We start from the raw sequence: 26,058 nt of genomic DNA, 5'->3' as shown, positions 1-26,058 counted from the left end.
CCTTCATCGAGGTCAGTGACTCAGATCCAGTAAACGCAACTGGCTGTTTCTTGTTATCTACTCTGGGTCACTGACTCCCCGTTGGCCATGTTTTCCTGCCCTTATCAACTAAAAGATCATTCTCTTTGTCATAGACAAGAAACCAGATAAGTATTAATTATCTTTGTGGTCAATTCCATTTAGCTTAATTTCAGTAAGCATTTATAAAGCCCTCTTCTGTGCCAGGCACTGCCGTATGTGGTAGGGAGAGAACGACAGCTGTGAAAACACCCTCTGCCCTCAAAGAGCTCACATTCTGCTGACATAAATAATAAATACCACATGTTAGCATCTGATCCAGTTCAATGAGTACTTATTAAGCGCTCACTCTTTGCTTACGAGATACTGCTGTGCTTGACACCAGGGTCACAAAACAAGGCATAGATCTGTGACTTTGAATTGAGGAGCATACATTGTAAAAAGTAAATTTTCTTTTTTATTCTGAATTTAATCAACAAAGAAATTATTCCAACATGCAAAGAACAAAATCGATTTTGTATGAAACCATGAACTTCTATAGTTTGTTTTTTAGTCTCTCTTTCCCTCCCTCTCTACCCCCTCCTCATCTCTTCTTCTTCCCTTCTTTGCCTTTCCTGCTTCCTTTTCCCCCTTCCTTTCTTTTCTCTCTCTGTGCCTCCTTCTCTTTCCCTTTCTTTTCCTCTTCTCCTTCCCTCTTTATTTCCCTCCCCACTAATCACACAGATAGAAGCCCTCCCTTATAGCAAATATGGTGTGTGTGTGTGTGTGTGTGTGTGTGTATACACACACATATATCATATTTGCTATCAGATGTATATATAGAATGGAATATTACATATAATATATATGATGTAAAACTAATTTTGCACCTTTCGTCTTTCATCTTTCTACCAAGAGGCTAGAGGCTTGATTGATTGTAAGTTTTCTGCCATCATGATTGTTCATTTTGTTGGTCAGAGTTCTGAAAGCTCTCAAAGTACTTTTCCTTTACGTTATTGTGGTCACCAAATTGTAGATTGTCTCCTGCTTCTGCTCATTTCACTCCCCACTGATTCATATAAGTCTTCCTAAGTTTCTCTGAATTCTTATATTATAATAATAACCCATTGTATTCATATTCCAGTTTCTTCTGTCATTCCCCCAACTGATAGGTACCCACTTTGTTTTCAGTTCTTTGCTGTAACTGAAAGAACTGTTAGAAATCTTTTTTTGGGGGGGGGTGTTTTTTTTTTTATTTTTTATTTTTGGTGAGGCATTTGGGTTTAAATGACTTGCCCAGAGTCACACAGCTAGTGAGTGTTATGTGTCTGAGGCCGGATTTGAACTTGGGTCCTCCTGACTCCAGGGCCCATGCTCTATCCACTGTGCCACCCAGCTGCCCCTAGAAATCTTTTTGTAATGATGGGTCCTTTTCCCTCTGCCTTTGACCTGCTTGGGGCATATGCCTCTTAGTTTTATTGATGACCTAATTTATTTTCAGCTCACTGACTTTTTGTTCCTCATCCCAAAATAGTTTCTACAATGGTTGGACCAATTCTTACACAGCTTACAGTCTACTGGAGGGATTAAACAGATAGGTATATGTACAATCATTTGAAGAGAGGGAGATCGCTAACAACCGGGGAAGGCTTCCTGCACTTTAGCTGAGCCTTACAGGGAGCTAACAATTTTAATAGTCTGAGGAGAGGAGTAACTGCATTCCATCTTCAGCCTCCTGGCCTTTACAGTTGATAGATCACATGTGGACTCACTCACTTCAAGGCCTAGTGTCTGGGTGTCTCCCACCACCCCATGCCTGCTTTCCCACCTCCTTTTGTGTCTTAGCTTTCCGATTAGATGGGACTATCTATTTATTAAGTGTATTCCCAGCCCTTAGTACTGGGCTGGGCCTTGTTGTAGACCCTTAATAAATGTTGACTGGATTGAATGAACTCCTTCCTTACCTCTGCCTCTTGGAATCTCCAGTGTCTCTTAAGACCTAGCTCAAGCAAGATGTCCTGTGCAAAGGCTTTTCTGATTCCCCTAGTTTTTAATGCTCTCTCCATCTTCAAATGATATTGTTTTGTATGTGCTTTGTCATTACTTATCTGTATATATGTGTCCCACAGTAAAATGTAAGTTCTCAGAGGGCGGACTGCTCTGGTTTTGTCGTTGTTTCCTGAGCACCTAGCACAGTGCTTTTCTTGTGGATGTTGTTCAGTCCTTTCAGCCATTTCTGACTCTTTGTGACCCCATTTGGGGTTTTCTTGGCAAAGATACTACAGCAATTTGCCATTTCCTTCTCCAGCTTATTTTACAAATGAGCAAACAGAGGCAAACAGGGTTAAATGATTTGCCTAGGGTCCCACAGTTAGTAAGTGTATGAGGCAGGATTTGAATGAAGAAAGAGGAGTCTTTCTGACTCTAGTGCGACAGTCTATCCGCTGCGCCACCTAGCTGCCCTTTCTTATGAACAGTAAGGATTTAATAAAGGTTTAATTAAATTCAGAATTTTATTCTTTTTTTTTTTAATTTCAGAATTTTATTCTTAAGAGGTTCCCATTGCTCCTTGGGTGACTTTCCCTGTAGAATTTTGATTTGTGGTCACTACCTATACTTCCCCCAAATCTTTTTAAATCTGTGCTCCCTAAATGTCAAATATCCCCGTCTTCCTTGTAGCCAAATTCCAGCATGGAGTATTTACTTCCCAAGGTTCTCATCATTTTCACCCTTTCATCTACTTCTTCCTGGTTAGTGAATACCAGATCCAGAATAGAATTTCCCTTTGTTGGTCTTTATGTCTTTTGAAGGACAAAAGTAAATTAAGGCCAGACAATGAATTAATAACTACTTTGTTTTTCAAATCTGATGTTGCTTCTGTTTCTGACTCCTTTGATTTTCACCCAGATATTTTTCAGCATGCTTTCACCCTCAGGAATTAAGTCAGTGATACCATTTTACCTGACCTGTTTTTACTGTCTGCACACAAAATTGAGTACCATTGACAATAGAATAGGCTAAAACACAAGATTTTCTTAGATTATGTTTGCTCATTTAGAAGAAATTTTCTTCTAATAGTAGCAGCATAGTAGGCTCAAGAAAATCCCCTACTAACAACATAATTTAAAAAGTCTAATATTTTCATTTATCGTAAATATATTCTTCTGTCATTTTGGTTTAAAGGATCCAAAATGAGAGGATGCTACACACTTGAGTCACAATATAGGATAATATTCTCAAATCAGTACATTAATATCTGTGGATCATATAACCCAATTCATGAACTGCCCCCCCATCAAAACAACGTCATAAGTTATAGAGGTTCAATAGATTATAATCTGTTATATTAGATGAATTAGAAAAATACATCAGAAAACCTGATTGAATTAGATTGCTTTAAATCTTTGAATGGAATCTTGTGATAAAGAGATAATTCTCCAGGTAAGTGGATAAAACACAGACTGTCACCAGATACGGATTAATTGGTAACATACTGGAAACAGAAATTAGAAGCAAGGAGAAGGGTGCTTTGGAGCTGGTCTGGTGAAAGAGAAGCGGGGGCCTTGCCACTGCACTGGGCTTGAGCGTAATGGAGCTTCATACCTGGCAAATCAGTAGGCATTTATTAAGTGCCTTCTGTGTGTTAGGCCCTGTGTTCTTGCAGACTGTGGAATAATATGTCCTTTTCTGTTTTTTACTGGGTTTTCTTCACTTATTTTAATGAAGGTTAAAATAGGACTGTGAGAGCAAGATGGAAAGGTAGAAAACCAGGCTGGTAGCAAAAAGTGGAGAGAGATTGCTGAACTTGGGAGTCAGCAAGGCTTCCAAGGCAGCCCCTGACGTTTACAAAATATATGAGTCACAGGAAGTTCAGTGACTAGTCCGACCCAGGTCTTCTGGAGACCTCTTGGCAGAAATGAGGCAGAGCCCAAGTTTTCTGATCTGTAGTTCAGAGAAGGCCTTCTTCATCTTGTTGGCCAACTGGTAAAACCTATAGGCTCCTTTTCAGAATCACGTTTTTATATGTGTAAAAATAAAATACATAAAATACAAAGGAAACCAATTATACTGAAATGGTTAGCAAAATATTTTTGAAATACCAGGTTCATGGACTTTGGTCAAGAACCCTTGGTTTAGAGTATATTTAGCAGGCCACTTGATTTCTACATTTGCCTCGTGTATACATTGGGCAACTTGAATCTTAGAAAATCATGGAGACAGAAGTTAGCTGGAGATGTTTATTATTCAGTTTGGAAAACATTATGAATACTTATCGCATTTAGGTGGTCAACATTGTTATTTGTAATTCTGGGACTCTGAGTTGGAGACAACTGGAGGGAATGCTAGGATCAGTACCTGGCACGTAATAAGTGCTTAATAAATGCCTTATCTGTCTATTAGGTATAATGGCTCTGAGAATATAGAAAATATATGTTTTTCCTGATCAGAAAGGGGAATTTGGTCTGTTTTTCCCAAAGAACTGGAGTATGTAGAACTTGTGTGCTATTGTACGTATGGCTTCATACTTCAGACAAGTACATCAGCCATTAATTTGATGTTTGACACCTAAAAAGATTTTACTGGCCTATTTATTACACTGAAAAGGTCATTTTCAATTAACAAAACATTCGCAGCAGAATTGAAAAACAAAGCAGAACAGTGTCTTCTGACTTAGACTTGGTCTCATTTACTTAACTGATATCCCATGATTGTGTCTGAGATTAAAAAAAACCAATTATACGAAGATGAAGAAATAGAGATAATTTTGGAACAAAGTCAGCAATTCATAGAGTATTTCTCCTCCTTAAATCCAAATCATTTAAAAATTTTACTTTTGGTCCTTTTGTTTACAAATTGCCAGTTAGTGCTTAGGTTCTTGAAAATTAAAATGTTTTTTGAGAATTGGCATTGAACAGCTCCAAGGGGGAAAGCTGAATGACCTGAAATGAAAATCACCCAGCCATTTATTTGAAGAATACCAAGGTGAAGAAGCCTTCTCAAAATATGACAATTTCTTAGTGTTTACTTATGATTTTCTAATATGTAATTTAATTGTCAAAAATCATTTGGGGTTTATAGTCCAAAATCATTTGCAGGGCTATTCTTTGATTTTCTTTACTTTTCTTCTTTTTTTGTAGAATGAAAATTAATTGATGACTGGTGATGTTGCTAAAATAAAAGTACTTTTGTGCAGTTTGAATTATGGCTGGTTAGTCTTTCTTCATACAGGTGTTTTGATCTTGCTTAGGAGGCGGCCTGTGATAGTATAGATTGCTGGACTTGGACTCAGGAAGGATTCAAACACAGCCTCTGGCCTTTGCTAGACACCTTTTACCTTCTCTGACTCTCAGATGACTCTCTAAGACTAAAGGTTATAGATGAGGTGTTGAGAGATGCTACAATGGAGAAATCTCGGGTCCTTGACTCATTGTCTTATGTTGATTAATAAGTAAACAGTAAACCCAAATTATGACTGCTTAGAGATTGTGTTTCTCATTAAGTTAAATTTTATTCTTTTCAGTAAGCAAAACTATGCCCTCCCTCCTTCCTTTCCCCATGAAAAATTAAAGAAAAACTAAACTCCTTGCTACAGACATATGTAGTCAAGCAAAACAAATGTCCCCATTGGCCATGTCTAAAATTTTAAAAAAATATGTACACGTATAGGTCTCATTTTGCCTTCAGAATCCCTTGCCTTTCTCTCAGGAGGTAAGGTAACATGTGTCATCAGTAGTGCTCTGGAATCGTGGTTTGTCCTTATGTTCATCAGAGTTTTTCTAAGTCTTTCGGAGTTGTCTTTACAATATTGTTGTCCTTGTTTAAATTGTTTTCCTGGTTCTGTTTACTTCACTCTGTATCACTTTATATAAGTCTTTGATAGGTTTCTCTGAAGCCACTCCCTTCATCATTTCTTATGCACAGTAGTATACATTTATATGCCCTTATTCATTCATTCTCTCCTTGATTGGCAACCCCTCTGATTTCCATTTTTTGCCGCCTCAAAAGAACTATTAATTTTTTTTTGTACAACCTTAGTTAGGATTTATTTTGCTTAGGACTAATCCTTTCCTTAATCTATCATCTTTCTAATTCCCCCTTCTCATTTTTCTTCTTATTTTACCATTGAGTGACATATATTTTCGTAACCAACCATGAATAACCAACCAACTGTTCTTCCCTCCTTTAACCAGTTCAGATGAGAGTGAAGCTTAAGTATCAGCTGCTGTTCTTCTCCCTTCCCCACCCCTGTGCTCTCCATTGTGTTCCTCTTCCTTTCCATTCTTCTTTTAAAATCATCAAGATAAGAACCACCCCCAAGCCTTCTGTCTTATGACATCCCCTCCATGATCCCTGATGGCGATAAGTTTCAGAGGGGACACAGGTGTCATCTCCCCATACTAGAATATGAGTAAATTATCCTTTTGTAATCCTTTGTCATTTTTCGCTCACATTTACCTTTTTGTTTCTTTTAACTCTTGTGTTTGAACTTCAGAGTTTCTTTGCAGCTCTGGTCTTTTCATCAGGAATGCTTGGAAATTCTCTATTTCATTAATCAATCAATCAAATCAACACTTATTAAGCCAGGCACTGTGCCAGGTACTGTGCTAAGTTCTGGGCACTGTACTAAGGTTAAAACCCATTTTCTCCTCTGAAGGATTATACTCAGTTTTTCTGGGTAAGATATTCTTGACTTGGGGCAGCTAGGTGGCACAGTGGATAGAGCACCAGCCCTGAAGTCAGGAGGACCTAAGTTCAAATCCAGTCTTAGAACAAACACTTGACACTTACTAGCTGTGTGACCCTGGGCAAGTCACTTAACCCAATTGCCTTAAAAGAAAAAAAACTGCAAAAGATATTCTTGACTGTTGGTTATTTGTCTTCTGGGATATCATGTTCCAAGCTGTCTGCTCCATTATGGTGGTAGCTGCAAAATCTTCTATGATTCTGACTGTGGCTTCTCAGAACTTGAATTCTTTCTTTCTGACTACTTTTTCACTTAAAAAAAAATGTCACCTGGAAGTTCTGGGTTTTTGCTATAATGTTCCGGGGGGGGGTTGATTTTTGGATTTCTTTCAGGAGATAATTGGTGGATTCTTTCTCTTTCTGCTTTGCCCTTTGGTTCTAAGAGGTCTGGAAAGTTTTCTTTTAAGATTTCTTGAAATCTAATATAAGGCTCTTTTTTTCCCCTTCTTCTTTTTTGGTTATGGCTTTAAGTTAGTCCAGTGATTCTTAATTTTTTTTCTCCTTGCACTGTCTTCTAGACCAGTTGTTTTTTTGCTCTGAGTTAACATATTTTCTTTTCTTTTTTTTTCTCGTTGTTTTGACTTTCTTTGAAATTTCTTGTTGTTTTATGGGGTAATTGGCTTCTATTTGGACAATTCTAGTTTTCAGGGAGTTTGTTGCTTGGACAAGTTATGGACTTCTTTTGCCAAGCTCTTAATTCCCTTTTCAGTTCTTTCTTTCGTAGTTTTCCTTTTCCTCCCATTTTTTCCTCTAATGCTCACGTTTCATTAAAAACATTTTTAAATTCTTGCTTCATCTCTTTCAGAAATTCTTTTTAAACTGTGTCCCAAGATGTGTTTTTCCTTTGATGTAAGTCACTTATAGGTGTCTTAGAGTCATTCTCTTTTTCTGAGTTTGTGTCTTAAGGATCCTTCTCACAATAACTTTTTATTTCTTTTTTTATTTTCTCATTCTTACCTCTTACTTTTTGACTTCTCACTTTATGTTAGGGATAGACTGCACGTACTCTTGGAGAGAAAGCCTAGGCTGGTCCTGTTGCTAGTGTCTTGGGGTATTAAGTGTTGTGTTATTCCGATTTCTTGTGGACCAGCGGAGGACCTGAGAGCTTTCACTGCTTCTCCAGCAGTCCTGTGAAGAGCAGGATTTGATCGTTGGACCCCCTGTCTAAGCTTTGCAAGTTTCTGACCTGGGTCTGGGCAGCAGTAGATGGTTGCTGGACTCATCAGCCAGCTGGAAAGCTCTACAGTTCAGGGTCTCTTTCGGATTCCTGCCCTCATTACTCCTTTCCAGGCTTCAGATTGGGATAGAAGCTGAAATTAAGACCCTGGAACAGAGCACACTTCTGAAGCTTGTTTCTGAACTCCCTCCTTCTAAGCTTATGACCACTCGACTCCTGGACACAGGTCCCTTCCTCAATCCAGCTGGGATCTGTGCTCTAGTCCTGGGTAGCGGGTGACAAAGCTGCCATTTGGCACCACTTCCTGCACCCTGTGCAAGGTTGTACCCTGGTTTGGGTCTGAGACTTCCTCTTAATCTTGGGAACAGTGTCTGGGCCCTGGCATGCTCCAAGCCAGATTGTGTCCATAAACCTCTATCTGGTTCCCTAGGCTGACCTGGGCTGAAGAAATGACTCACTTTGGTTTTTTCTTGGTTATCCTGATCATGATTTGGTTTGGTGCATTTTCTAGATCTGTTTGGAGAAATATTTTGTGGGGGGTGGGGGCTCGGGGCGGGGGGCTTGCTATACTTCTTCCTGTGACTTTGCCATCTTGGCTGTACCTTCCGTACTTCAAATTTCAGTTTTTTAAAATATAGCATTTTTTCCCCCAATTACGGGTAAAGATAATTTTTAACATTTAGTTTTAAAAAAGTTTGAGTTCCAAATTTTCTCTTTCACTTCCCCCCCTCCCTAAGATGGTTAGCAATTTGATATAGATTATATATGTGCAATCATGTAAAAATATTTCCATATTAGTCCTGTTGTGAAACAAGAAATAGTGGTATGCTTTGATCTGCATTCAGGCTATCAGTTCTTTGGAGATGCACAGCATTTTGTATCATGAGTCCTTTGGAATTGTCTTGGATCATTGTATTGCCGAGAAGAGCTAAGTCAGTCATAGCTGATCATTGAACAATGTTGCCATTACTGTGTACAATGTTCTCTTGGTTCTGCTCGCTTCACTCAGCATCAGTCCATGCAAGTCTTTCCAGGTTTTTCTGAAGTCTGCCTGCTCATCATTTCTTATAGAACAATAGTATTCTATTACATTCACATACCACAACTTGTTCAGCCATTCCCCAATTGCTGGGTATCCCCTCAATTTCCAATTCTTTGCCACCACAGAAAGAGCAGCTATAAATATTTTTGTATGTGTGGGGATATAGACCTAGTAGTAGTATTACTGGATCAGAGGGTATCACAGTTTGATTGCCTTTTGGGCACAGTTCCAAATTGCTTTCCAGAATGGTTAGATCAGTTCACAGCTGAATTTCAGCTTTCTTAGCTAGTTGCAATGCCATTATGTCTTTATTTTTCCTTAAAACCCCAGCAACTCATACTTTTAGTACATTAGCCATACATCTCACTTGCTCCTTCCATGAACCACATCCATTAAAATAGTACTTTACATTTATATAATCCTCTTACAATTTATAAATCTTGTTTAGCTGTATCTTTCAACAGACTCTCTCCATGCCTGCGACGCACTTCTTCTTGGCCCATCTCTGACAATTAGACAGCAAAGTGTAGAGAATGCTGGATTTGGACCCAGGAAGACTTGAGTTCAAATATTGCCTCACACATTTACTAGCTGTGTGATCCTGGGCACATCACCCCTCACCTTTTTTTTCCCCCAGCCTCAGTTTCTTCATTTGTAAAATGGGTATAATAATAGCACCTACCTCCCAGGGTTATTATGAGGATCAAATAAGATAACATATGCAAAGGACCAGTTGTTGTTATTGTTTCTACTTGTTTCTTGATTGTACCTTCTGGTGAGGGCTGTCCTTCTCCAGCTGCTAATCTCACCCCTCCATCCCACCCCACCACTTTGTATTTAGTGTGTGTCTGTGTTTTTCCTCGTAGAATGTAAGGTCCTTGAGAGCAGAGACTGTTTTGGTTGATTTCTGACTTTTGTCTTGGCTGTGCCTGGCACTGTGCCCGGCTCATAGTAGACACTTAATCATTGTGCCTTTGATTGCTAATAAGAGGTGCCTTCTATGTGGCACTTTCCCCTTCGATCCTTACAACAGCCCTGGGCTGTGGGTAGTAGAAGGGTTTCTATATCCTTTTTGTAAGAGATGCAGCTGCGACTCCATAAAAAATGAGCTGTCCTAGCTCGTAGAAAACTAGAACGGGCTGGAGCTGGACGTTGGCTCTTGGGTGTGTGGCTCTAAGTCCATTCCTCTTTCTGCTCTGCCACTGTTTCCATTTCCTTTGTTTTGGGCCCATGTGCCAGATGTAGTGGGAGCTTCATGCCCTCAGGCCTATGCTGGGATCTGGGGAGCTCCTAGGACTGCTGCTGAGGCACATCCCTGCTGTGCTTAGGAGCTGGTGCCCAGGTTAGCTTCTGGGGCTTGTATGTTGGCTGCATTAAAGCCCTGGTGGCTGTACAAAGAAAACACTCATTTGAAATCCAGGAATATGTCTAACCCATATTCTTTACCCTCTTAGGTGATAACAGACTTGGAAGAGCAGCTGAACCAGCTGACCGAGGACAATGCAGAGCTGAACAACCAAAACTTCTACTTGTCCAAGCAGCTGGATGAGGCTTCTGGCGCCACGGACGAGCTGGTGCAGCTGCGCAGTGAGGTGGACCATCTCCGCCGGGAAATCACTGAGAGGGAGATGCAGCTCACCAGCCAGAAACAAGTAAGCATTTCCAGAGACCCATGAGAAGGAAGGGGCCCCGAGTCATCAGCACTGAGGGCACTTGGCTAGAAGGGCTTCCCACCAGTGGAGACTTTTCACAACCTATTAGCCAGGATTCAGAATGTGAAAATATTTGTAGTTTGGTTAGATTTTAGTTTTGAAGGATTACAGAATCCTAGCATCTCTTGAAAAGGTTGTTGTAGTTTCCTCTTTCATCAGCATACTGATATTAAACCATCCCCCTGAACCCAGGTTAATATAAAAACAGAATTACGGCACATAGGAGAACAAAAGCGAAGCAGGGTGGTGTCCTGCAGAGAGTGCTGACCTGGGTGCGAAACCTGCCTTTGTCGTTTACTAGCTCTGTTAGCTTCTTTGACCTTCAATTTCCTTATCTGTAAAATGGAAATAATACTATCAGCAGCACCATCTTCTCACGTCTTGCAAAGATCAGATGAAATATATTTAAGGCCTTTTGCAAACTTTAAACCGCTACATATGCATCAGCTTATTGTCAAACCTTATGTACTTCCCTTGAGTTGGCTGGCAATGAAGGAAACATTAGGCTTTAGTTCTCTTGCTACTAAAATCACAGCCGATGGCATTTATTAAATATTTCTTTTTGCATAGAACATTTGCACTAGATGCTACCTAAGATACAAAGTTTTGATAATGCACAATTTGGACATTTGTGAAATAGAACTGATTAAGTAGCATTTTAAGGAATTCTCACTTGATGTCAGAAACTTATTTGCACTCATCTTTTCAGACAATGGAAGCCTTGAAGACCACTTGTACAATGTTAGAAGAGCAAGTGATGGATTTAGAGGCCCTGAATGACGAGCTTCTGGAGAAGGAGCGTCAGTGGGAGGCCTGGCGGAGCGTTCTTGGTGATGAGAAGTCCCAGTTTGAGTGTCGGGTCCGAGAGTTACAGAGAATGTTGGATACTGAGAAGCAGAGCAGGTGGGGTTTTATTTTTGAAAAACGTTATTGAAGTTCTCTGTGGAAGCGTCCTTCAATCTGAAAAACCGGAGAGAGAGAAAGAAAAGAGACAGAGTGAGAGCTAATGCCGTATGCCCTCACACATCCTAAATGGGGTGATTGCCATGCCCACTATGGCAAGTCAGATAAATCATGAGACACAAGCTAGGACCTTAGATCATTTTTTGTAGGGAGAGGGTGGGATAACTAGTCTGTAGAAAGGCTTTGGGAGTCAGAGGAAAATATTCTAATTGGCAGCAGAAATTTTCACTTGTTTTTGTTTTGTCATTGTTTCCAGGTAGCAAGCGTGTGAACTGTTGTTTATCCTTCTTTGTCGATTGGTCATTCTCTTTTACACTAGGTAGCACAATTCTAAGATTTCGTGATGGTAAATTATAGTTACGAACTCATATGTGGATCATGGCTCTGGAGACGGAAGGAACCCTAAAGTCATTTAGTCCAGCTCCTTCATTTTACAAAGGAGGAAACTGAGGCGTAGAGAGGGGCCGGGACGCATCCAAGTCTGCACAAAGAGCGAGGGGCAGATGTAGAATGCAGACCAGGCTTGGGGCTCCACGTTTAGTGTTTCTGCAGCATCGTGCTGTCTGGCTTGAGGAGCATTCCCTCTTTATTGGAACCATGAACAACACGTTCAGTGGGGTGTGTCAGAGAAATCCCATTATTTTATTGTCCGCAGATCAGAAGGCCTGCCTAGGTGATGTGCTATTTTGAGTTCCTTCGCGCTTTAGCATCCTTTTATTAGAGGTTCTCCAGGCCTTGCCATGGACTCTGCATCAGCTCCAGTTCTGGAAGCATTTGGGGTCTGGCTGTGTTACAGATTTTTGTTTCTTGTAGGCAATTTGAGTGTAAGGACTTCAGAAACACATACAAAGAGCTATAACCAGGAGACATAAGTACATGGTACATGTAGCACCCTGTAGGTCAAGAAAATACTAGATTTGGCATCAGGAGGCCTGGGTTCACATTCTGACCATTAATGCTTGTGTGACCTTGAAGACATCACTTGGCTTCACTGCAGGCTCTCAGATTCCTCATCTTTAAATTTAGAGGTTGGGTCGGACAAGCCCCAGGCATCTCATCCAAACCTCAGATACTGTGATTCTCTGAAGTTTGGGGTTATTCTGAGAACCAGTTTTGAAAGAGCTCTGTTCTGATTTCCTTGTTTTTCCACTTTACTTTTAGTAGCAGATTTAGATGCTTAAAGTATATCCATCAGAGTGTCATTCAAACTTTCTGGAATTAGCCCCTTCCTTATAATTTTTTTTAAACTCTCTAACCTTTGGATAGAAGAAATTATTTTTCCAACAACATGTATATTGTTCTGTGGGTCCTGTGGGCACTCTGTACGTTCAACAAATACATATTGACTAATTGACTCCTCTACTTTGAGACCAGTGAGAGGATATGATAGTGTTGATAGGGTGTATTTATCACAGTTGAAGCTTAAACTATCTTTTTGCCTCAAGCTTGTGTCTGCAGAAGTCTAGAAAAGAGAGCTTGTTAGCCTCTTCTTCCTTGAGGCCTAAAATGGGGTTCTGTCCTCTAGTAAATGTGGGTGATGGGATTACACAAGCCTTGCTCTAGAGGCAGAGGAAACCTAGTGAGTTCATCTGGTCCACAGCCTCCCACCCACATCTTCCTGGAGAGGCTGACCATGTGGGGCTCAAGGTCATAAAGAGATTGGGTGACAGGTTTCACACCCAGGTCACACATCACAGAATCACAGAATCTGAGAGTCGGCAAGGACCCCAGAGACTGTGCAGTCCAGCCCGTCGTGAGCATGATCCTCACTGTTGCATCCTTGAGAAGGAGTCTCCAGGCCCCCGACATCCAACCCATTTCTCCTGGAGCCAAACAGACCAAATCTAGTCCTTCCTCCAGACAACCCTTCAAATATTGGGAATCCCCATGTCTTTTCATCCTTGGTCCAAACGTGCCCACTTTCTGCAACAGATCTGCATCTTGCCATTGGCATCTGGCATCAGGCCTTGTGGCAGAGCCAGGGCTCATTAAGGGGAAGGATGGAGTCTGCAGACCACAGGGCAGTCAAAGCCACAGGGGTGATGCTGTAGGGACCTGGGCAAATCCACAGTACTTTACCCTTCATTCAGCCCTTGTTACTTCTCAGAGAAGATTCAGGTGACTTCTTTTCTCTCTCTGTCCCAAAGCCAGGCTGGGAATGCTGATGTGTTTGCTTTATTTTTCGGATAGAGTAAGAGCCGATCAGCGTATCACAGAGTCTCGTCAGGTGGTGGAGCTGGCCGTGAAGGAACACAAGGCTGAGATCCTGGCTCTGCAGCAGGCCCTGAAGGAGCAGAAGCTGAAAGCTGAGAGCCTTTCGGATAAGGTTAGTCCAGGTGGTGGGCAGCACCTTCAAAGCCCTGGGCATCCTGGCGCCAACAGAATCTCCTCTCATTAAGAGGCTGCTCTAGGGATCTGCATTGGGATGGGCCAGTCAGGCAGCTGCACTAAGTCTGGCATCAATATGGTGAGCCCCCAAGGGTGGGGGGAGCCACTGGGTTGCTCAAGGAGGGGCTAAACAACTTAGATTGGGAGTAGCTCAAGTCAGAGCTTCCATGCCTGTTAGAGGAGGTGGGATTGGCTCTACTTGTCCAATTTGGGTGATATCAGGAGACTCAGTCTTTTAAAATTTTTTTAAAGAAAGAAAAGGGCCAAAGCTAACCCAACACAATTTTACCATCATAAAATCCTCAACTCCATGTAGTGTTTTGCAGTTTACTAAGCACTTTCTTTATAACTAGTAAGGGAACTAAAGGTCGAGGGGTTGTGATTTGCTCACGGTCAGTTAACTAAATGATAATTCCAGAACTTGTCTTGTTCTTTTTGACCCGGAATTCATTGCTTTTTCTAGTATGATAGAGTAGCCTGGGTCTAATTAGTGACACTGATCCTCAAAGGAGTTGTCAGGGACAGAGTTGTGTTGGGTCAATGAAGCCTCTGTGTTATATCTGGAGCCACAAGCTAATTTTTTTCTGCCCTCAAGATTCCTGAAGCTGTTTGGGGAGTTAGTACCCTTGACGTGGGGGGCAGCTAGGTGGTGCAGTGGATAGATTGCTGGGCCTGGAGTCAGGAAGACCTGAGTTCAAATCTGGCCTCAGACACATAACACTCACTAGCTTGTGTGACCCTGGGCAAGTCACTTAACCCCAATTGCCTCACCAAAAAAAAAAAAAAAGAAAGAAAGAAAAGTAAAATGAGCTGGAGAAGGAAATGGCAAACCACTCCAGTATCTTTGCCATGGAAACTCCAAGAGGCCCACAAATAGTTGGACACAACTAAAAACTGACTAACTGACAGCGCCCTTGACGTGCCCTTGTGTTCTTTACTTCTGCTTCCTTTGGCTGGTGGTCCCTTCTGGCGTCAAAGCTTTGCTGCTGCTGCTGAGCCCTTCGGCCTTTCTCTGGCCACGGTTCACTGCGGTGGTGGCTGAATAGACTCTTGGGCCGAGAATGACTCTCAGACATCTTCGTGTCCAACTTTTCATTTTCGGGGGGTGATACCCAGAGAGGGGAAGGAACTTGCCTAGCACTGGTTGGTGACGGAGCCACACTTAGAGCTCTGAGCTGCTGCCTGCTCAGCCTGGGCTCTCCCACCATGCTGTGCTTTGTGCAGAATTCTCATTGGCAATGTTTGCAAATTATTGCGAGCCCTTTTTGTTGTTCATTAATAGTCCTAGAAGGTAAATTGGATTAATTGAATAAAAATATGTTGATGGAATTCTTTGATTAATTCTTTAGATGAGGAATCTAAGGAAATGGGTAAGCTCCGAAGGAAGCTAATAAGCATTCTAAGAGGTGGAGGTGAGGAGGGAAGGAAGGCTTTCCAGGTATGGGAGATAGCCTGGGCAGAGAGATGAGAGGGAGACAGACAGATGGGATGTCATGTGTGAGGAAAAGCAGATCCGGTGGTTTGGCCGGACTGTGGCGTCATAAAGCTGGCTTTTATGTAAAAAGGCTGGAGAGATGGCTTGGCAGAGAGATAGTAGCCTGGAGTAGACAGAACCCTGCCCTGGGAACCGGCAGGCCTGGGTTTAACTGGGGCCCTAGCCCTTAGCAGCTTTGTGACTTTGAACAGAGCAGAGAACTTCAGAGTTTCACTTTTTTGTCTGCAAAATAGGCGTCATAATACTTGCCCTCCTTAGCTCCTCATCTCTAACAAAGTTGTGTTTGTTAACTCCTGCATTGCTTTCAGGCTGCTGGTTCAGCTGCTCCTCTAAGATAGGTTTGGAGTGAGACTGAACCAAAGAGTTTCTATGTGATTCCTGTAGAGGATGCAGAGATGCTGGGGCTCATTGAGGGGGAATTGATATGTTTACATGGATGTTCTAGGAGTATTGCTTTGGCAGCTGTGGGGAGCATGGACTGGAGGGGGAGACCAGTTGGGAGGTTATTCCAGTAGTCCAGGAATGATGTGATAACAGCCTGAAAATAAGCATGGTAGCCATATGGGTAGAGCCTGGGGGGTGGCTATGAGAATCATGGAGGTAGAATCGATTGGACTTGGCAACTTAGGGATATTTGGTTGGAAGTGGAATGAGAAGTGGAAGATAACATGAAGATTGTGAACCTGGGATACTAGAAGAGTAATGCTTCTCCGGAGAGATGTCAACAAGTTCAGAGCAGGGATGGCTCTGGGTGGGAAAGATGATGAGTTCTGTTTTGTAGGTGTTGCGTTTGAGATGCCAGTACATATCCATCTTGAAATTTTCAATAGGAAAGTGATGGCGTGGACAGTAAGCTCAGGAGAGAGTCTAGGACTGGATATATAGCTCTGGGAATTAATTACCAGTTATGCTGTCCTTAGAGATGATATTTGAACCCATTCCTGATGAAGTCTTCCAGAGAGAAAAGCAAAGGGTTCCCCATGGGATACTGAGGATAGGTCAGATAGGTGGGAGGTGACCCAAGAGAGAACGGTACCCCGAAAACCCAGAGGAGAATAGTGTTGTCTGGTGAGGAGAGGTCAGGAAGATTGAGAAAAGGTCCTTAGATGTAGCAATCAGGAACAGTCTGTGTGGTGTGAGGAGGCCTGAAGCTGGCTGTTGGGGCTGAGAACTGGGTAAGAGGAGCCAGAAGGGAAGAGAGGTCCAGGCTTGAGGGCATCTCGCAGGGACGAGTGAGGGGTTGTGGGGTGGGGAGGAAGCAGGAGGAGAATCTGAGGCTTGGCAGAAATTGGATACAAGAGGGAGGGGAGACGCTTTGGATTGCCAGCTTCCACTCGCCCTGTTATGGCTTTCTTTCACCACGGAGCCTTGAGCTTTATTGAGTCTTACTGCTTTTCTTGACACACTACACAGAGGGGACTGACCACTTTAACCCCTTTATGGTTAATTTTGAGGAATACTTTAACAACTTGTTTGCCCTTTCCTGGGCCCAGTTCTTAAAGTGCTTTTAATTTGACCAAAGAACAGCCATCTCTTAGGTCTTGGTGCCGTAGGAGCGTGATTTCCTATGTCCCTTTGCATTAGAGAAGTTATTCATCTGTCACTCTGCAAAGGCTTTGTGAGTCTGGCAGGATGGAAGACTTCTGGTGTGGGATCTTCCTTCACCACCACAGCCTACACCCAGTCTGTGATTCAGTAGATGGAGTCTAATTAGGGGCTGCTTAAGGCCTGTGGAGATGCAGTGCCTCACTGAGAGTCACAGTCAGTAATGGCAGAGGCAGGCTCTGAGACCAGGCCTTCCTTCATCCAGCACATCCATTAGGCCGTGCTGGCTTAATGTTCTGTTACAATGAGGAGATTTAAAGCGCTAGCTTATGTTACAGCAGGCTTTAACCTTCAGAAGGCGATTTTTTTCATGATAAATAATCATTTACAGATAAAAAAGTTGGAGCTCAAAAAAGTTACGGGATCTGTTTGTAGTTCTATACCGTTAAGTGTTGGGGCCAAGACTTGAATCCAGGTCTCCTGACTCCCACTGCAGGTTCCTTTCTTCTCCTGTCTGTAGAGATTTATTAGACTTGTCATTGATACTGAATTTGGGGATCTTTTTTCTTTTTTTAAAGACGTGTCTTTTCTAACCTTTGCGAGGCATTGTAGCACAGTGGATGTCTGAGAGCTGGCCTGTGTGTCAGAGTTCATTTTGGGCCTCCAGCACAGATATGACGGCTCTATGACCTTGGGTAAATCACTCACCCTGTCCTTCGCTCAGGCAAGTCTCAGATCTCTAAGTTGCTGAAAAGGGCCCCCCTGGCTTTGGTAGCGACCACAGGCCGTGTCCACCTCCCTTGTTTGTATTAAGGATTGTGAGTGTGTGATAGCTGTTTGCCTCTCACCTGTGGTCCTCCATCTCCTTCTTCCTGATGTCTAGCTCAGTGACCTGGAGAAGAAGCACGCTATGCTGGAAATGAATGCCCGAAGCTTACAACAGAAACTGGAAACCGAGCGAGAGCTCAAACAGAGGCTTCTGGAAGAGGCAAGTACCCTCAGGAAGGGCAAGGTGGTCCATAGGAACATGAGAGTGAGCTGCATTGATTCATCAAGTCTGTTAGAAGTGCATTGATTGAAGGCAAAATTTGAAATAGCTGCCATTTTGCTATCACAAAAAGTGTTCATGATGAAAACAAGATAGATCTTGTATGGGATTCTCCTGTCAAATGAACAGTAGCCAAGTTACATATTCTCTGAAGCTTATGAAGTTTTTTAGGCCATTAGGACAGCCATGCAAATGAGCATGGACTCAGCCTGACGTTGAATCTGAATGAAATTATGTTCCTAGAGCAGTTTAAGGAAGAATTTTCTTAATACCTCAGTGAAGCCTGGATTTCATCAACATAGGCATTCCTGGCAGAGGAAAGTACACCTTATTCATACATTCTTGTCCTCTCTGATTCTTGTCTGCACGCTGGTATGAGTTGTCCATGGAGGCTCTATACCCACACTTGAAGCCTTCCCCTAAGTCTTTAGCATTTGGTGGGATCCGAGTCAGGCTTTGGGCTAGAATTCTATTATAACTAGAAAAATCATATAGATTGCTAATACTTTAAAGCCTTTGAATTTTGTACTAACAACTCTCATATTGGCCTAATTTTCTGGGAAAGGAAGCAGATGGTAGGAAAAAAAATCCAATAATTCCGGATTTATTCCCAGAACACATTTCTGCTGTCTCTCTGGGTTGAGATGAGACTGCAGGATGCATTTAGCCTCTTCTCTGCCTTTTTTATGGATTAGGATTATGGATTTTAGGATTTTTAGGATTAGATAAGAAAGGATGTGTAGAATGATGAACATCAACGCTATGCAGCATTTTGAATCAGCCAAGACATTCTCTTCATCATATAGGGGATTAATGTAGCACTTTAAAGTTATGGAATGCTGTGATGATGCAGTATCGCCATTATTATTCCCATTTTAAATACCAGAAAATTCAGAGAGGCTACATCACCTGACATTGCTCATGTGGTTGGTAAATGCCCAAGTCAGTTCTTAAACCCAGGCCTCCAAGTGACTCCCAGTCCCACCCTTGAGATTCAGTGACACATATGCTTTCTGGCTCGTGGTAGGAAGGTAGGTGAACAGAGATTTAACTCAGTTCAGCAGACATTTCCTACGTGCTTGCTCTGGTTATGACAAAAACAAGGCAATAGCGCCATTTTACTTGGACACACAACAAGGACATACACAAGGGTCTATGCGGAGTAGCATGGGTTAGTGGAAAGTGTTCTGGCTTTGGCTCTAGGGGACCTGGGTTCAAATCCCACCTTCCATGCTTACCAGTTGTATGACCTCAGTCAAGGGGCGCTCCCTCCTTGGACTTTCTCATCTGCGAAATGATGGGATAGCGCCCTTTGAGCGCTAGAGCTATGATCCTCTTTGAAGGCAATACGAGATAGGCCGTGAAACGAACAGAGGAGAGGAGGGGAGATGGGGAGAGTCATCACAGAGGTGAAGGTGCCAGCGTGGAGCCTGGCCAGAAGGTAGGCCATCTCCAAGGCACATGAAGATGGGGCATGGAGTGTGCCACTGTGTAGCAGAGGTACGGTTTGGGATGGAGGGTGTGGACATTAGAGTGAGAGTGGAGTATAGGGTTAGGAAGAAGAAGGGAGAGAGAGGACAGAAGCGAGGTTTACAGCAAAAAAGGACTTTGATGCTACAATTCAGATAACTGTTAACAGTTAACCACTGTGCTGTGGTTAGTTGAGGGATTTGGACATGTGATTTCAATAGTGTGAGGGTCTCCCGGTATAGAGACATCTTCACCCAGTGAAGAGCAGCACCTTCTGCAGCTTCCTTCTTAGTCACCTTGAACGTGGAGCAGTTAAGTGACTAGCCAAGGGCTGCATTCCTAGGATGAGTCAGGCCTCCAAGGCCAGCCCTTTATTCCTTATGCCAAGGCCTCTCGGTTGTGGGCTTACCAGATTACGTTTGGAGCTATGGTTACATTCCTATTGCTTTGACTCTAAACACGAGAGTCAGAGTGAACATTTTGCAGGCCACCAAGACGTTCTGGTACCCTGATGTCCTTGTAAGCCCAAGTGCTTGGGTATCCATGAAGGTGACACATTGAATAGAGGACATCAAAGAAACAAGAACAAGGGTGTCTAATGACTCTTACTGAATCACAGTCTGAAAAGCTCATTAGATGAAATAAAAAATAACAGCACTTAGAGAATGCTTGAAGGTTTGCAAAGCATTTTGCAAACATTACCTCATTTGATCCTCACAGCAGCCCTGAGAGACAAATGCTGTTGTTATCTTCATTATTTTACAGATGAAGAAACTGAGGCAGGCAGAAGTAAAACAATTCCCTCAAGGTCACACAGCCAATTAAATGTTTAAGGCTAGATTTGTTTGTCTTCTTTCTTTTTTTTTTCTTTTTTAGGCAATTGGGGTTAAGTGACTTGCCCAGGGTAACACAGCTGGTAAGTGTCAAGTATTTGGTCTGAGGCCGGATTTGAACTCAGGTCCTCCTGACTTCAGGGCTGGTGCTCTATCCACTGCGCCACCTAGCTGCCCCCTTAAGGCTAGATTTGAATGCAGGTTTTGCTGACTCTAGGTCCAAACTGAGGAGGGTGTTGTTGGCTGGCCTGCGGCCCCTCAAGGCACCCTGGCCGGCGAGGGTGCAGGTCCTGCGGTTTTCAGGCTGTACAAAGAGAAACAGAAGCATGTCAAAGCTCTTTATTGTAACAAACACAACTCTTAGTAAAGCACCTAAATTGCTTGGGGAGAAAAGGGATCTCATTTGGTATAAATGTAGCATCAAAATAGTTTGTAACAATAAATCATTTGTTTGTAGTCCATTGGGGCACCTAAGAAGCCTCCTAGTGATTTATTGTAGAAATGGTGTTTCAGCCACAGCTGTCAGCACACGTTTTCTCTGCAGTCCTTGTTTTGGTCTTTCAGCCTAATGATTAGCATGGCCTTTAAACAGAGGGAAGAGGCCAAAGTGGGTAATGTGCAGAAGAATATCATCTTGCTGAAGAGGCTAACATTTCCCTTTAAGAAGTCTACTTGCCTGATACTTCCTCTCTTCTGTGTAGCACCAGATCTTATGGATTCCTTCAGAAATTTCCATTGAAAATGAAGGAGAGTTCTGCTCGGGTCCTAGCAGTCATTCCTTGTTTCAGTAAGAAGGGGAAGGAACTTTTTTTAAGAGAGCCTCACACCAGTGAGGAGTAATCTGATTGTTAGTTTAAGGACTTTAGATTTTTCCTCTTCTCCAGGAGGAAAAAAAGAATTCATTTTGCCCAATTCAAAATTAATGACAAAAAAGATGAAAATGAAGTGCTAGTGAACATTTCCAATCGTCTGCAAGTCCTTACTCTGATGCCTCATCGTGCCCTTGGTACTTGAAGCCTCTGTCAGTTGACTGACCATAAGTTTTGGCGGCTTCTTCCACGTCCATATCCCACCCCTCCCTGCAGGTGTTCTGCAAGGCTTTGTCCTGAGCCCTCTTTTCTTCTCTTTTCCTCATTGACCTCGTCAGCTCACAGAGACTTACTTGCTTCTAGGCTTATTACTCCTAGGTCTGTATATTGAACTCTGTCAGTTACCTCGTGAACTTTTTAAACTGGATATCAGAGAGACATCTCAGACCCAGTATGTCCAAAACAGGTCATCTTCTTTACTACCAAACATACCCTCTTCCTAACTTTGCTGTTTCTGTTGAGGACATCACCATCCTTCACCACCTAGGTCTGCAACAGCAGACTCCTTGTTCTTACTGAGTCCATGTTTTCAGTTAGTTGCCCAATCTTATAATTTTTTTCCCCACAACATCTCTTATATATGTTCTTCTTTTTACCCACAGAATCACCACCTTAGTTCATGCCCTCTGATTATAGCAATAACCTCTTTTCCTCCAGTCTCCTCTCTGATATATTCTTTGCACGGCTATTAAAGTGATTTCTTTTTTCTTTTTCTTTATTTTAGAATTCAATCAGCATTTAAAAATTTTATCTTATTTTCAGTTCCAAATTTTCTCCTTCTGTTCATTGAGAAGGTGAGAAATATAATACCCATTATACATAGGAAGTCATGCATAATATTTCTGCATTAGCCGTGTTCTAAAAAAAAGGGAAAGAAAAGGACAAGAAAAAGAAAGTATGCTTGAATTTACATTCTGAAGTCCATCAAGTCTTTATCTGGAGGTTGATAGCATTTTTCATCATGAGTCCTTTGGAATTTTGCGGATCATTGTATTGATCAGAGTAGCTAAATCTTTCACAGTTGATCATCATTACAATATTTCAGTTACTGAGTACAATGTTCTCTTGGTTCTACTCGCTGCACTTTGCATCAGTTCATATAAGACTTCCCAGATTCTTCTAAAACCACCCTGCTTGCCATTTCTGGTAGCACAGTGCTATTCCCTCACAATCACATAGCATAGCTTGTTGAGCTATTCACCAATGGATGGATAAGCCTTTAATTTCCGACTCTTTACCACCACAAGAAGAGCTGCTCTAAATCTCTTTGTGCAGGCAGGTCCTTTTCCCCTCTTCTTCGATCTCTTTGGGATGTAAACCTAGTAGTGGTGTTGCTGGATCAAAGGGTATACCCAGGGTGTAGCCATTTGGGCATAGTTTAAGTTGCTTTCCAGAATTGGCCGAGTTCACAACTCCACCAACAGTGCATTAGTGTCCCTATTTTTCATATCCCTTCAGACCTGTCATTTTCCTTTTCTGTCCTGCTGCTGCCTCAGCATTGTTTTAATTTGCATTTCTCTTACCGCTAGTGATTTAGATACTTTTTCATGTGATTATTGATACAAGCTTTGATTTCTTCTTCTGAAAGCTGCTTGTTCATATCCCTTGACCATTTATCAATAGAGGAATTACTCTTATTCTTATAACTTTATTCAATTCCCTATATCTTTGAGAAATGAGACCATCCAAAAAACTTGCTGCTTTTCTTCTAATTTTGCCTACATTTTTAAAATTTGTACGAAACCTTTTTAATTTTATGTAATCAGAATTATCCATTTTACCTCCTGTAAACCTCTCTATCATCTGTTTGGTCACGAGCTCTTCCCTGTCTGTAGTTCTGACAGGTAATTTATTCCATGCTCTTGTAATTTGCTTATGATATCACCCTTTATATCTAAATCCTGTATCCATTTTGAGCTTATTTTGGTATGCGGTAGCAGACATTGGTCTACACCTAAGTTTTTGCCAAACTACTGAACAGTTTTCCCATTAGTTTTGTCATATAGTGAATTCTTGCCACAAAAGCTGGGGCCTTTGGGTTTATCAGACACTGTTACTGTACGCGTTTGCTTCTGTATGCTGTATACCTTATTGGTTCCATTGATCAATCATTCTTTTTCTTAACCAGGACCAAAATGTTTTGATGATTATGGCTTCATAGTATAGTCTGAGATCTGGTATTGCTAGGTCCCATTTTTTTTTTCCATTGATTCCCTTGATATTCTTGACCTTTTTTTATTCCTCCAGATAAATTTTGCAATTTTTTGTCTAGCTTTATGAAGTAATTCTTTGGTAGTTTGATTGGTATGGCACAAAATAGGTAAATTAATTTAGGAAGTATTGTCATTTTTATTATATTGGCTTGGTCTACTCATGAGCAATGAGTATTTCTTCAGTTATTTAGATCTGTCTTTATGTGAAAAAGTGTTTTGTAATTGTGGGTCATGGCAGGTAGACTTCCAAGTATTTTATATTGTCTGCAGTTATTTTACATGGAATTTCTCTTTCTCTCTCTTCCTGCTGGATTTTGTTGGTAAAATTCAGAAATGCTGATGATTGTATGGGTTTATTTATATGCCATAATTTTACTGAAGTTGTTTATTATTTCAGCTAGTTTTTTAGTTGACTCTCTAGGGCTCACTAAATATACCATCATTTCATCTGCAAAAAGAGATAGTTCTGTTTCCTCATTTTTTATGCTTATTCCTTTAATTTCTTTTCCTGGTCTTATTACTGTAGCATTTCTAGTACAATACTAAATAGTAATGGCAATAATAGGCATCCATACTTTTCCCCTGATTTTGTTGGAAAGACTTCTGCTTTATCCCTGTTACAGATAATGCTTGCTTTTGATTTCAGATGTATACTACTTACCATTTATACTTTGTAATATTTTCAATAGGAATGAGTGTTGTATTTTGTCAAAAACTTCTCCTGCATCTATTGAAATATTCATGGTTTTTTTGTTCTTTTTGTTCCTGATGTTGTCAGTAATATTTGTAGTTTTCCTAATATTGAACCAGCCCTGAATTTCTGGCAAAAATCCAGACTAGTTGTATTATAAGATCTTTGTGACGTGTTGATGTAAGCTCCTTGCTAGTATTTTGTTTAAAAAATTTTACATCAATATTCATTAGGGAAATTGATCTTATAGTTTTCTTTCTCTGTTTTGCTCTCCTTGGTTTAGGTATCAAAACTATATTTGGGTCATAGAAGGAATTTGATAGGACTCCTTTTGTACATATTTTTTCAGTTTATATAATATTGGAATTAATTGTTGTTTAAGTGCTTGGTAAAATTTGCTTATAAGTCTGTCTGGTTCTGGAGTGTTTTTTTTTTCAGGAGCTCATTTATGGCTTGTTCAATTTCTTTTTCTAAGATAGGGTTAAGTATTCTATTTCCTCTTCTGTTAACCTGGGCAATTTATGTTCATATTCATCCATTTCATTTAGATTGTCAGTTTTACTGGCATATAGTTGCAAAATAGCTCCTAAATAATTGTTTTTATTTCAACTTCATTGGTTGTGTGTTCACCCTTTTCATTTTTTATTCTAGTAATTTGGTTTTCTAAAATTAAATTAGCCAATGGTTTATTTTATTGTTTCCTTTTCATAAAACTATTTCCTAGTTTTATTTGTTTAGTAGTTGTTTCTTTTTTTTAAACTTTCAATTTTATTAATCTCTCCTTTGATTTTCAAGATTTCTTTCTTGGTGTTTAATTGAGGGTTTTTAATGTGTTGGTTTTTTAGGTTTTTTTCAAGGTGACTTTTCTAAAGTACAAATCACTCCCCTACTCTCTCAACTCTAGTAGCTCCTTCTTAGCTCTAAGCTAAAATAGAAATTCTGGCATTTAAAGTCCTTGACAGCTCCTCTCTAAGCTACATTTCCAGCCTGGTTATATCTTACTTCCCTTTACAGACACTATGGTACAGCCAGAGTGTCTCATGTAGACCTTTGGATTGGCTATCCCTGTGCTTGGAATGTACTCTCACCTTCATCTAGAAATGCCTCGAGGCTCAGTAGAGCGCCACTGCCATAGAAAGCCTCTCCCCAATCTGCTCCCACCCCAAATTACCTTGTGTTCATTTTGTTCAGACCTATATGTGTTTATGCGCCCTCCTGGCTTGGCTCAGACCTTCCTGAGAACAGGCACCGTTCACTTTGTTCTTTGTATCTCCAGTGCGTGGTACAAAGTAGGAGCTTATTGATTGAAGCTGGTCCTTTGTCTGAGGAGCATGTGGTAGAGGTGGGGAAAGGCTTGCCACCCCTTGATGCAGATTGATTTGACCTTGGCAGCCTTAAAAAAAAAGGAAAAGAAAAAGTGCTCCTTTAGTATTTCTGTTGCTGTTGTGAGTGACATAGGCATGAAAAATGGGCCAGAGGCTGCTAGGAATCATACACATATTTAGAAGGTATGCAAGCTTCAGCTTCGGTGGAAGTTCCCTGAATGTGGCATGTGCCCCCTACCCAGTGGCCTGCCATTGGTGGCAGAACCGGGATCCTCTTTGGTGCTTAGCATGCTTAGTTCTCTTGTACCAAAAAATATGTCTGATCCCTAAGGAGCAGGGACTCCAGGTAGTGTAAAAGTCTTTCATCTTTCATTTCTGAAACCTGAGTCATATTTCCCAACATATTTTTTGGCATCCTTCCCTTTGCCCACCTTCATATTGAAATCCCCAATTATCAAAGCCCATACAGTTTGGAGGATCTTGTCAGGTAACTTGGAGAATTTCTCTACTACATCCTACTTGATGCATTTATGCATCATATTTTGG

At 41.4% G+C, this 26,058-nt stretch overlaps 1 protein-coding gene across 1 annotated transcript in view; it reads left to right on the top strand.

Moving 5' to 3' along the window:
* Window positions 1-26,058, top strand: part of CIT (citron rho-interacting serine/threonine kinase) — a 162,675-nt gene that overhangs the window by 107,604 nt on the left and 29,013 nt on the right. Inside the window, 4 exon segments of the mRNA XM_021007994.2 lie at window positions 10,415-10,612; window positions 11,382-11,575; window positions 13,826-13,961; window positions 17,947-18,051. Of these exon segments, the coding sequence (XP_020863653.1) occupies window positions 10,415-10,612; window positions 11,382-11,575; window positions 13,826-13,961; window positions 17,947-18,051 (633 nt within the window).

This window comes from Phascolarctos cinereus, unplaced genomic scaffold (genome assembly GCF_003287225.1).
Source record: "Phascolarctos cinereus isolate Bilbo 61053 unplaced genomic scaffold, phaCin_HiC Scaffold_4;HRSCAF=312, whole genome shotgun sequence".
NCBI lineage: Eukaryota > Metazoa > Chordata > Mammalia > Diprotodontia > Phascolarctidae > Phascolarctos > Phascolarctos cinereus.
Note: the sequence above shows the minus strand (reverse complement) of the source record. Positions and strands in the feature narration are given on the sequence as shown.